Source organism: Anopheles cruzii, chromosome 3 (genome assembly GCF_943734635.1).
Source record: "Anopheles cruzii chromosome 3, idAnoCruzAS_RS32_06, whole genome shotgun sequence".
Lineage (NCBI taxonomy): Eukaryota > Metazoa > Arthropoda > Insecta > Diptera > Culicidae > Anopheles > Anopheles cruzii.
In genome coordinates this window covers 5,541,896-5,554,831 of record NC_069145.1, presented here as the reverse complement: position 1 = coordinate 5,554,831, position 12,936 = coordinate 5,541,896, and the positions used below count along the sequence as shown (strand labels likewise).

Below are 12,936 nucleotides of genomic sequence, written 5' to 3'. Positions count from 1 at the left end.
GCGAACTTTGCGAGTCTAGGGGCCGCACGTTGTACGGATAAGCGATATCCTGTGTCAGCTGTCAAAACTCTCAGGGGACAACGAATGGAAACGGATCACCAGTTGCAAACGAACGAACGAGGCACACAAGGCGCACAAGGCGTTTAATATTTAACGAGCAAAATGGTTGATAAGGATACAATCTTACTCAAGATAGAGAGAAATGGATTCAAACAATGAGTAAATGCGCAAATAGAAGTGTTCTTAAGCCTGTGCACCTTCTATTTTACGTCAATAAGTCGAACTTGCGTTTGATAAATATTCTATAAATAGAATAACTACGACAGGCACGAGTGTTAATTATTGCCCGAACTAATTCAGATCTCCATAATTGAATGTGCGAACGTAAAAAAAAGTCTAAAAACACCACGGAACGTGATCGAACGATCAAACGTGATCGCGTGATTTCGATTCCTAACATTAGCTCCACTTAGCACGACGCACACGCTTCCGTTTAGTTAGACAAGGTGTGTTGACACAGCGCAATCGTTTCGCAATATTCTGCACTAGTTAATGATTCGAAAAACTTCAATCTTTTCAGACCTACAAATAAAAGTAAAATATTGAAAAATGGTATCGCAAAGCATACAGTACCAAGTAAGCATCCTCACCCAAAGGCTGGCGCACCGTCGCACGGCAAGGCCGGACGGTCGAACCAGGAATAAACATTTGTCTTACGGTGGTGGCGCAAGATGACGTCAGTAATTCTCTTCCCCTTCATTCTCGGCGTAGCTTCCGTTCACACCTGAATCCACAAAGCTGAACCGCAGAGCAAAGTAGGCGATTGAAAGCAGGAACAAGCCAGCCATATTGTACAAACGGTATGTGGCCTTTTTTTGACACAGAAGATAGGACATTTATCAAGTGAAACCATTAGCATACGCAAATGGGAATAGCATCCAGGCGAGAATAGAATGAAAATCCCTTTTATCGCAAGCTTAGATAATGCTCTGGGGGCTTTACACGGTTCCACATTGGGTTGACAAACACAAGAAAATCCGAGCAAGAAAGCTTCTGCAATGGACTGGAGTGGAAAGGTGCAACAATAGCTAGAGAGGAAGAGAGAGAGTACGAGAGACCATTTAAACAAAAACAACAGAGGGCAACTCACTCACACCGAGTGCAGCCATAACGGTTTGTGTGTCGATTCGGCAATTAAATGGAAAATTGATTGCTTAAGTGGCGGCGGCGATTCGAAGCTTGTTTTGATCGAATCAGCGGCAGAGAGTGCGCTTTGCTCTCCCCCTCTCGCGTGTTCCAAGCAACCGAAAGCTCTCATCTCTTTCTCTCTCGCTTCGTTTCTAATGCTCTCCGAGAGTAGAAATTTCTGCATGCGTTTGCTGCTCTCACGCTTTTTCCTTTTTCCGATTTGTTTCTCTTTGACTGGCTTCGTTGCGTGGCGGTGAAAGAAGAAATTGAACGCATACCATCAAACGCCGTTACTGTCACGCAGTGGCTGGAAATATCGAACGAATGATCTTTTTTCTGTTGCTCTGGCCGCATTCCATTCGAGAATGGCGAACGGTAGACCAAAACACACGACTAAACCTATACCGCCGACTGCGGCTCCCAGATGGAGGCTATGGGCCCCTCGGAAAGATCGATGGACTTACATTTTTGTGTTGCTCTCGTCTTCGTGGGACGGAACGGGACCGAAGATCTGCCACCGCCGTCGATTGCACAACAATGGTTCCTGCCGTGCGACCGGTTCGGTCGATTATTTTATGTCGAAAATCGGCCGTTCCGTAGTAAAATTCCTACACAGGACACACAGGAAACACTCACCAGCGCGCGTCCACTAATAGCTCACTTCACTTCGGTTCAAGCGAACGGGCCTCCCTGACGAGATTCGCGGTCAGAATGAAAACGCAACCAAAACAGCGGTTCGATGCAACAGCACAACACAAGGAATACGAAATGAAAAAAACCTGCACACCGCAAATGTGACCGCGCCCGCACCGTTGCTAGAAAAGGAAAAAAATTAAAATCGCTTCTGCGGGACGAAAAAAACGTCTTGGCTCAGTCAGCGGAAAGGGACACTTTTGTTTACGGACCGCCCCGAACACAGTAACCTGCGCGTCGATGGTTTATGATAATTGCGATTGCTATAAATGATATCTTTTCAGGCGAGCAGGCTTCAAATGCCAAACAAATGCCGTTACGCGTTTCTTTAAACTTCAACACATACGATTTTGCACACCGCAGCAAACCCGCTTCAGGAGCCAGGTAATTGGGTGAAAATCAGGTTCATATCATCGATTTATCACCATCGTCACCACCGGACCGGAGTAGGCCTTTTCTTGCCGGATAGCTCCTATGATCATTGGGAAAAATCGATACCTTTCTCGGCTGTCAAACACTCACACACACCGGAACTCTAGCGCCACGAAGCCAGCACCACAGACAGAAGTTGGTTCCATCCGCAGTGCTAAAACAATTGAAAGCGTGCGGTCTGTGGTCTTTTTTATAATGTCCGCCCGAACGATGGGACAATCGATTAATTAGGCCGACCACCACAGGATTTGCCTGTTGTCACAAAACGACCGAATCTGACAACGCTACAGGAACCTACCACACCGCGAAGAAATTGGTAGCACACAGCAGGCTTCGCAAACACGCTGATGATGTAGATAGTTATGTTTTTTCTCTCTGTTTCCTCGAACGCGGATCCAGAACGAATGCAGCGGCAAAACACTTTCGACCAACACCGTGTCCCAAACAATTCTCACACATCTGGACATTTTGTCCATAGATGTGAGAAGAGCGATAGTGAGAAGTGAGAGCGCAGAGAAACGGGAGAGAATAGAGAAATACAGAGAGAAAAGAGAATAATTTCATTCGGGTTTTTTCGTAAATTACGGATAAAATTCATTCTTCTAGTTCTTGGTTTTTTCCAGGATTGCTTGCTTTTAGTAAATGTTTATTATTTACTTTTTTTACGTTTTTCACACTAAAAAAATCATTTACAGGATGTACCAAGTTTGATGAGTTTCAATAATGATTTCGAGTAATGATAAATGATCTAATACGAGGATGAAAAATTACTTTATTCAATAAAAACCAAAAAAAATCGTTAAAAATCAATTATTTTTATCACCATATTATTAAACTGTTCAGTAGCTACACTTCTTCTTGAATTTTATCATAATTATTAATTACTTTTATTAAATTAAACTTTTGTTCGCAGGAACTTCGACCGGATTTTCACCCTTAGCCCGCCACCCGTATCTATTCGCATCGAAGGGAGTTCCGACTGCTTCAACCTGCGCACGGATTTTCAGGGTCCTCATCACCATGGGTAGAGTTTTTCACTTTTTAATGGTTAGGTCCCTCAAACCATTTTCCAACCAAATGGCACCAATAAATTTGAATAAACCAAAAACAAAAGAAAGAAAACTGCTTAGGTGTCCGCGTTGGTTTATTTTTCGCAGGATTCTTCCGAAGGAATCCGAGCAGTGCTTTGGACACTAAAGTCAGTTGGTTTCGTCATACAATAAACCGCCTTCGATTGAGCTATTCCTGGGGTGTGTTTGTGTGCCTTTCCGAAATAAATAACAGCCGGCGCTCCTATAGCTCCGTGTGAACTCGCGGCCCACTGTCCTTCTCCGTGGGATGTATAAACAGTCCCTCGGCGGCCACCCATTCCGTGCCCGAGTACGGATTCGGAACACCGACCACCTCCATTTGTCCGTTGATTGGCCGACCGAATGTACGACCTGACACACCCAGATACATATTCGTGTCCTTGTGCTGGAACCGGACCGGATTCGAGCGCAGCCAGCTGTCACCGGAGCAGATCAATACCCAGTGATCGCCGCTATCGCCTTGCCCTGTAACGCAGATTGAGCGTGCGGTTAGTCAACAACGGCCCACAGGAACGCAGATAATGATCTGTTGCCCGTGCGTAATCACTCACCGTGGTCGTCACCATAGGCAGAGATTTCTTGATTTCCCGACAACGGGCTCTGGAAGTGGTGCGAGTGAAGATTTTTGTTCGTCACCGAATGGTGCAGCCGGATCGTGTCACCGCATTTGACCGGCTCCCTGGAGATGTTCGCAAAAGGTTACATTAGCTCAATGTTTCGCTGGTTCATTTGTATAAAAGCCGCCTACCCTCGCTCACAGTGCTTCCCGGTGGCAGCCTTCACGGCCCAGTGGCTGTTTACGTCCTCTTGCAGTTCCGTGGCCGTGACGGATTGCTGCCCCGAACCGGTGCCATATTTTACGTCATGAGAATGTAACCTCACATTGTAGTCAACATTTTGCAACTTTAGTACCGTGCCGCAGGTTACATGTCGGCTGTTGCGGGCCGCTGGAAAAATGTAGTATAACCCATTAGTTTGCTGATAAAATCGACTGACGTGGTTCTAACAGCGCGAGATTCCGCCGGTTAGATCCACGGTTCAATCGCCGACCAACCAACACACATGCGTAAATTGCATCCACATCAGAAGTCGGCGACCGACCAATCAACGCCTACCAACACATTACTGCGAAACACAAAACAACTTGGAAGCTACCTAGCTTTGGCGGAGTGAAACACTTACCGAGCGTTACGTCTATGGGGCTTACAAAACTGAAAACTATGACTAGAAATGGTATTGTGCTGCTGCCGGTCATCTTTGTTACGTTAGATCGATATTTCGTTGGACTGCTAGGTAAACTTATCACGAGCAAACCGCAACGGGACGAACGATGTCTTTTTACTTCTGATGTGATGATGATGACCCACTGACGACAGTTCAAGCTGACGTGATGTACGTGAACTAAGCCCTTTCAGCAAGGGGCGTAGAGTGTGGCGTGGACCGCAAATTTGTGCGACATATTTTGTTTCTTGAAAGTTCTTGATGTTTCATTGTATACAATGAAGCGTAAAGTCTAACTATGGCCATTACACACCGACAAATATTGTTCTAATTATATTGTAAAATTACTGTATTTTATGTTGAGTATGAACTTTTTTCACCACTACCATTTTCACCACAAGCATTTTCACCACGACACGCTGTCATTCCTATCAAAGTGAAGCGCAAAGAACAACAAAGCAGAGCCCAACAAGCCAAAACTCTGAGAGTTCTCTTCAAGAAAACGTTCAATTATCAGGCAAATCCGTTTTGCAGTGCCAAAAAATGAATCAGCAAGTGAAGATAATCGAATATGTACAAACTTGTAACTCTTCTTATGTAGAAGAGATGATTATGCCGGATCTAGTGCTTTGCGAGATTCTGCCTCAACCGACAACAACCAATACCGCAGACTGCAACAGCTGCAGTGCCCTACTGTCGCGGGTGGTGGAGCTGGATGCTAAGATTTCCGCTCAGGAGCAGCGCGTCGCGCGGCTGGAACAGTTGGAGGCTAAAGTCTGCGTTCAACACGAGTTGGAGAAACGTATCGCGTGGCTGGAGGAGCAAATTTCCACTCAGCAGACGATGTTTTCGACGCCACCAGTCGCAATGCAAGTGCAAGTCATCGCCGTCCCTGCTTCATCCGACCCGCAGCTCCCTGCTTCCAATTCAGATGGGCTTCCCCAGCTTCCGGTGCGCTGCCTGGAGCAGCTCATGAATTTGGAAGCAGCATCACCACAATGCTTCCCACAAGTGCTAAATTACATGCTGTCAAAAACACAACCCAGCCCAAAAATGAAGGGTGACAAAGTTTTGAAAAAAATAGTTGATTTCTATTTTGACCGGCAGTTTTTGAATACATGTGTGTGGATATGGCAGAGAGCCAAAAGACCCATTGTATTGTCGAAGTATAAAAAAACCTTGCGGGTGCTGTATAAGGTAACGCAGCATTACGACGACACCTATGAGTATAAGGAGTTCGAAAGGAAAATGTCCTTATACGTCAAACACTCGCAGTTTAGATGCAAAACCGAACCTCGGCGATAGTAAGTTTGTAGGTTAATGCTGTTATAGTTATTGGTTTGTCATGGTTCTTTTATTTGCAGTTTGTAACAAAAATAACAACACTCCAACACACCCAAAAACTGTGGGTGCCTTCCCTAACACGCAAAGACAGAGAGTTTCTGGTGTGGCTGCAACTTTGACAATACCCGATGCCTGATGACTCACTCTTGGACTGCCAGGTAAGATTGGTAACATGGTAATACATTGGTACACATGATAATATGACTTTTTGAATTGTTAATGTTTTAGCAGTTTGCACCAGTATTCTGAACGAGATCAGCCCCGGTGCCGATCGTGAACGTGCTGCTACGTCCAAAGAACCAGCCAAACATGTCGTTTAGTGGAAACGTGACCGCGACCGTTGATCCTCTGGCAGGACATCGAACAAAAGCATCACGTTGGTGAGTGAGAGATCATTCCTTGAATCATCCGTTGAAGGTTCCCTTCCCTCACCAACGCGTCGTAGAAGTCTCTCGATTTGATGTATTTACTGTATTTGAGCGGAGAAAACGGGAATGTAAATAGAACAAACGCAACAAAATAATTCTATTCGCATCGGATTTGCGATTAACGATAATTGATTAATAAAGATAATTGAAGATGTTACATGGTTCATGTAACATTTCTGTGTTTCTTGTGTTCTCAACATTTCCAATATTTCTGTGTTTCTCAGCTTACAGTTACAGTTTCAGATATTGTTTTCCAAACGACGGGAACTAGGTTTTTTTAATAATATACTTATTTGTTTTCTGTGACATATTTTGTTCCTTGAAAGTTGTTTTGTGTTGAATGTGTTACACACGAGAAAAGCGACCCCCACTGGCGGAATGAGAAATCATATATTTTTTGAAAAAAAAACATCACACAATGTAACTGATTATAGTCAATTCAGTTGTACACATATTGCCTACGAAAGGTTAATGTTTCATTGTATATAATTAAGTACACACCGACAAATATTGTTGTATAAGGTAATTTTTATATTATGTTGAGTATGAATCATTTTCACCACTACCATTTTCACCACAACCATTTTCCCCACTACCATTTTCACCACAACCATTTTCCCCACGACATGCTGTCATTCCTATCAAAGTGAAGCGCAAAAAACAACAAAGCAGAGCTCAAACAAGCCAAAACTCGGAAAGTTCTCTTCAAGAAAACGTTCAATTATCAGGCAAACCCGTTTTGCAGAGCCGAGAAATGAATCGGGAAGTGAAGTTAATCGAATATTTAGAAACTTTTAACTCTTCTTATGTTGAAGAGCTGACGGTGCCAGACGATGCCGCAGTGAAATACGAGATTCTGCCTGAACCAACATCCACCAATGCCTCGGAGTGCACCAGCTGCAGTGTCCTACTGGCGCGGGTGGTGGAGCTGGAAGCTAAGGTTTCCGCTCAGGAGCAGCGCGTAGCGCGGCTGGAAGAGTTGGAGGCTACGGTTTCCTATCAACACGAGTTGGAGAAACGCGTCGCGTGGCTGGAGGGGCAAGTTTCCACTCAGCAGGCGATGTTTACGACGCCACCAGTCGCGATGCAAGTGCAAGTCACTACCGTTCCCGCTCCATTCGACCCGCAGCTCCCCGCCTTCAACTCAGATGAGCTTCCGCAGCTTCCGCAGCTACCGGTGCGCTCCCTGGAACAGCTCGTGAGTTTGGAAGCAGCATCACCACAATGCTTCACACAAGTGCTACAGTACATAATGTCAAAAAGAAAACCCAGCCCCAAATTGAAAGGTGACAAAGTTTTGAAGAGAATAGTTGATTTCTATTTTGAACGCCAGTTTTTAAATACATGTGTGTGGATGTGGCCGAAAACCAAAAAACCCGTTGCGTTGTCAAAGTATAGAAACACCTTGCGAGTGTTGTACATGGTAACGCAGCATTACGACGACACCTATGAGTACAAAGATTTTGAAAGGAAAATGTCGTCCTACGTCAAACACTCGCAATTTAGATCCAAAACCGAACCTCGAGGAAGGTAAGTTTGTAGGTTAATGGTCTTATAGTTATGGGTTTGACATGGTTCTTTTATTTGCAGTGTGTAACAAAAACAACACCCCAACCCACCAACGCAACACACCCAAAAACTGAGGGTGCCTTCCACAACACGTAAAGATAGAGAGTTTCTGGTGTGGTTGCAACTTTCACAATCCCTGATGCCACATTCTCGGACTGACAGGTAAATCTTTGGTATAATAGGGGAACACATGGTAATATAACTTTTTGAATTGCTAATGGTTTTGCAGTTTGCATCAGTATTCTGAACGAGATCAGCCCCAGTACCGATCGTGAACGTGCCGCTACGTCCAAGGAACTAGCCAAACATGTCGTTTAGTGGAAACATGATCGCGACCGTTGATCCTCTGGCAGGAAATCGAGCAAAAGCAACAGGTTGGTGAGTGAGGGATCATTCTTTGAATCATCCGTCGAAGGTTCTCTTCCCTCACCAACGCGTCGTAGAAGTCTCTCGATTTGATGTATTTACTGTATTTGAGCGGAGAAAACGGGAATGTAAATAGAACAAACGCAACAAAATAATTCTATTCGCATCGGATTTGCGATTAACGCAGAAGATAATAAAGATAATTAAAGACGATACATGGTTCATGTATTTCTGTGTTTCTCAGCTTACAGTTACAGTTTCAGATACTATTTTCCAAACGACGGGATCTACGTTTTTTAATAATATAAATATACACCGACAAATATTGTTCTTATTATTTTGTAAAATTACTTTATTTTATGTTGAGTATGAACTTTTTTCACCACTACCATTTTCACCTCGACACGCTGTCATTCCTATCAAAGTGAAGCGCAAAGAACAACAAAGCAGAGCCCAAACAATCCAAAACTCTGAGAGTTCTCTTCAAGAAAACGTTCAATTATCAGGCAAACCCGTTTTGCAGAGCCGAGAAATGAATCGGGAGGTGAAGTTAATCGAATATATAGAAACTTTTAACGCTTCTTATGTAGAAGAGCTAACGGTGTCAGACGATGCCGCAGTGAAATACGAGATTCTGCCTGAACCAACATCCACCAATGCCTCGGATTGCGCCTGCAATGCCCTACTGTCGCCAATGGAGGAGTTGGAAGACAAGGTTTCCGCTCAGGAGCAGCGCGTCGCGCAACTGGAAGCGTTGGAGCCTAAGGTTTACGCTCAACAGGAATTGGAGAAACGCATCGCGTGGCTGGAGGAGCAGCTTTCCTCTCAGCAGGCGATGTTTTCGACGCCACCAGTCGCGATGCATGTGCAAGTTACCACCGTTCCTGCTCCATCTGACCCGCAGCTCCCTGCTCCATCCGACCCGCAGCTCGCTGCTTCCAATTCAGATGAGCTTCCGCAGCTTCCGGTGCGCTGCCTGGAGCAGCTCATGAATTTGGAAGCAGCATCACCACAATGCTTCCCACACGTGCTAAATTACATGCTGGCCAAAAGAAAACGCGGCCCCAAATTGAAAGGTGACAAAGTTTTGAAAAAACTAGTTGATTTCTATTTTGAACGCCAGTTTTTAAATACATGTGTGTGGAAGAAGCAGAGACCCAAAAGACCTATTGTGTTGTCGAAGTATACAAACACCTTGCGGGTGCTGTATAATGTAACGCAGCATTACGACGACACCTACGAGTATAACGAGTTCGAAAGGAAAATGTCCTTATACGTCAAACACTCGCAGTTTAGATCCAAAACCGAACCTCGACGATGGTAAGTATGTAGGTTACTGGTGTTAGAGTTATGGGTTTGCCATGGTTCTTTTATTTGCAGTGTGTAACAAAAACAACCGCACCCCAAAGCACCAACGCAACTCACCCAAAAACTGAGGGTGCCTTCCACAACACGTTAGATAGAAGATAGAGAGTTTCTGATGTGGCTGCAACTTTGACAATCTCTGATGCCACATTCTCGGACTGGCATGTAATCTTTGGTATAACAGGGGAACACATGGTAATATAACATTGAATTATTGATGGTTTTGCAGTTTGCAGCTGTATTTTAAACGAGATTAGCCAAACATCTCGTATGGTGGAAACGTGATCGCGGCCCTTGATCCTCTAGCAGGAGATCGAGCAAAAGCAGCAGGTTGGTGAGCGAGTGATCATCCCTCGAAGGTTCTCTTCCCTCACCAACACGTCGTAGAAGGGCGAGCTTGCGAACGGATTAAGCATGATTATTCCGTCCACAAACGCCAGCAAAATAGGATCATCTCGAAGCGCGTTTCATAGATTGGAGCAGCAGCCCATCGTAGAGGACACCCTAAGCATTTGCGTTTCGCTGCTACTTAGCGACTGCTTTTTTATGCCGGCGTACTGATGGTCGCTAGCAGGATTATGTTCAGCCGCAACTTAGGACAAACGATTTACGAGAAACCTTGTTAAGAAAACCTTGTATTGTTAAGTGCAGCAATCTGAAGCTAACGACGCGACGAGGATAAAATTTTGATGATTATGACGACAATTATGATAACATATTTTGCCTAATGGTGGCTACTAGGGGAACAACGATAGCAAACAATGCACACACACACACACCCGAAAGACTAAGAATTCCTTCTTAGTCATATATAAGAAAATGCAGTATGCATTTACACCGTCTAGTACCATCAAAAAACAGAATAGAAAACTAGCAACTTTATGTTAGTAATCAGGCACTATTTTAGGGGACTAAACTAATACTGTAAAAGTGAGCTGGCTGAAACACTGGACAACCTCATGTTGTAATTACTACCTTGTAGTTAGTTAGGAAAATAGTTCTTTGCTTGGCATTATCTTTGCTAAATAAGTTTCTCTTTCACTGTTGTAAATATTGTTCAGTTTTCTTAATAAAATAATTATTGGATTGCAATTAAATCTTTATCGGCGCTACGTCCACCGTTCGTTTCCTGTACATTATAGTTATAGTTTTGAAGTTATTTTGTCGTGATTACACTGGAAAACGCAGTTGCTACTACGAAGGTAGCGTCAAAGGTTTAAAAACGCGGGTGCGAGATTGCACGCGACACCGAAATTGCATACAATTTTTCCAGATCGGGTTGTTCGTCGACCGTTTATTGCAAAGAATTATTCCGTAACGGATTTTACTAACTGAAATTCAATTTGTAAACTAAATTTCATGCTTATGCTGTTAGTAATGTGATGTAGTAAACCAACATGCCTTTGAACAACTATTAGCAAGTTCCCGGGAGATATTTGTGTGGTGCTCATATATATTTCCAAATATGTAAATGAAATTTTAAAATAAAATATTGTGTTAAGCATGACACGAAAATATAAAATTGGCCTTCCTTGATTTATTTTAAATAAAATCCTACAAGTTAAACATCATCTTCTTTGCGTCATAAGTAATGAAATCCAGCAGTTTCAATATTGTAATCCGGCTATTGCAGACTTCAAACTGACGTCTTTCGCATAGAAACCGACTAATCGGTGAAGCGAGATGGACGGATCTACGGACGAGCCAAAGAAGCTGAATCACATGGCAGCCCCCAAATGTCCCTCGCCTTTCGGCAGAAAGCTGCTTACGCATTGTGGTTCACGCACCACGGTCGGAACGGATGGAACGCCCCGAGGAATGGAACTGCCCGAGAGGATGGTCGATCTTCAAGGATGTCCGATGAGTGCGGATGGGCAGAAATGGCACCAGATGAATCAGATGCACCTTCGCTTCTCGGGTCGGTCTGTCGGTGAAAGACGCACTCTTCGGGAGCCTACGGGATCACCACCACCAGCGCGATCGTCCAGTGATCGTGCGTGCGCTTCCCTGCACAACTGGTTCTGCGCCACACACCAGCAACTGCGATCACTGGCCGTCAACATCGACATCAACACACACACACGCGAACACCGCGGGCACCTCAAGACAACGAACCTCGTTGACTTTTGCTGCAGCGCGCGTTTCACTAGTGTGGTGTCCCCACCGTGCGCGCTTCTTCTTCTGGAGCGCGAAACGGCCGAGCGAGACCGAGGCCGGCGGAGACTTGAACGATCAGTACCCAACGAACCCTGGTCGCAGCAAGCTGTCGGCCGGTGCTGTGTCGCGACTGTGTTTCGGTTTCTTGAGCTCAGCTCTCGGTACGCTGCAGCTCCCGTGGACCCCCCCAGTGTGGGGTTTGGGGTTTTCGTTCGGTGTGATCGGTGAGCGAACGGAGCGCATTTCCTTCGAGCGCGCGCAGAGCGCGGTGTGTGTAAGTGCCATTTTCCTGCGCCGTGCGCCACATTTTCTCTTTCACTTTCCCCCCGAGGGGCAAACAGGGCAAATCGTGAATCGCGTAATCGTAATGTAAACGCAACGTGCAAGTTCACTGAAGTTGTTTGTGGAAAAGTACATTTGAAAAGCACATGCGATGGTATTAGTGGGTGACAAACTGACGATGGCCGAGACGCTGTTTATAGGACGGCGATGACGGTCTGGCAGCAAACATGCTCCTCGAAAGCTCATCGCAGTGCCGTGCGCGCCGATGATGATGCTGTGGTTGCCAGGCCACGGCGGCGAGTGGCGCAAAATGTCAAAGCCTTCACCTTTTCGGAGACGGATCTAAGGCAGGCTCCGCGGGCGCTACGCTTCGAGCCGCTCGAGCGGCGCGTTGGGAGTTATTATGCTTGGAAGTTCTTGTCCCCGTGGTTGTCTATTTTTCTTTTTAGTTCGCCCGGCTCGGCCGGCGCCCTTTCGCCACGAAAGGGATACTGGGACTCCCGGTGTAACAGTGTTGAAGGTGGTGACGAAACGTTAAGCGACACACAATTTAACAAAATTTAAACTAGAAAAAGGAAGCGGGTGAAAAATATTGTATCTCTGGAAATCTGTTTCCGAGCAGCGTTCTCGGGAGGTGAAGTTGCGATTGCTTTGTGTGCGGACTGGAACGTTGCGATCAAGGCAACGGCAACGGTTGGTGGTGAAAGTGCTGGATCGGTCGGGTTGCGCAAGCGTGACAAGAAAGAAATCTCGCGGACTCCACGGGACGGAACGGACGATGACCGGTTTCCCGGTCGGTG

The 12,936-nt window shown here is 45.3% G+C and overlaps 3 protein-coding genes and 1 long non-coding RNA gene across 4 annotated transcripts; 3 read left to right on the top strand and 1 right to left on the bottom strand.

Annotated features, from left to right (window-relative positions):
* Positions 1 to 3,373: 3,373 nt before the first annotated feature.
* On the bottom strand, positions 3,374 to 4,727 carry LOC128273021 (stromal cell-derived factor 2). Its single transcript, XM_053010925.1, has 4 exons — positions 4,587 to 4,727; positions 4,153 to 4,351; positions 3,956 to 4,083; positions 3,374 to 3,869 (listed from the first exon to the last, which is right to left on the bottom strand). The coding sequence occupies exons 1-4, from the start codon at positions 4,657 to 4,659 to the stop codon at positions 3,607 to 3,609; spliced, it is 663 nt and encodes a 220-aa protein (XP_052866885.1). The 5' UTR covers positions 4,660 to 4,727; the 3' UTR covers positions 3,374 to 3,606.
* A 442-nt stretch (positions 4,728 to 5,169) lies between these two features.
* Positions 5,170 to 6,238, top strand: LOC128273920 (uncharacterized). Its single transcript, XR_008269273.1, has 3 exons — positions 5,170 to 5,929; positions 5,990 to 6,127; positions 6,201 to 6,238. It is a non-coding gene; the product is annotated as an uncharacterized LOC128273920 (long non-coding RNA).
* An 818-nt stretch (positions 6,239 to 7,056) lies between these two features.
* On the top strand, positions 7,057 to 8,514 carry LOC128272397 (uncharacterized). Its single transcript, XM_053010198.1, has 3 exons — positions 7,057 to 7,927; positions 7,988 to 8,128; positions 8,196 to 8,514. Exons 1-2 carry the CDS (start codon positions 7,152 to 7,154, stop codon positions 7,992 to 7,994), a joined length of 783 nt encoding a protein of 260 aa, XP_052866158.1. The 5' UTR covers positions 7,057 to 7,151; the 3' UTR covers positions 7,995 to 8,128; positions 8,196 to 8,514.
* A 292-nt stretch (positions 8,515 to 8,806) lies between these two features.
* On the top strand, positions 8,807 to 10,784 carry LOC128272396 (uncharacterized). Its single transcript, XM_053010197.1, has 2 exons — positions 8,807 to 9,652; positions 9,713 to 10,784. The coding sequence occupies exons 1-2, from the start codon at positions 8,865 to 8,867 to the stop codon at positions 9,717 to 9,719; spliced, it is 795 nt and encodes a 264-aa protein (XP_052866157.1). The 5' UTR covers positions 8,807 to 8,864; the 3' UTR covers positions 9,720 to 10,784.
* Positions 10,785 to 12,936: the final 2,152 nt, after the last annotated feature.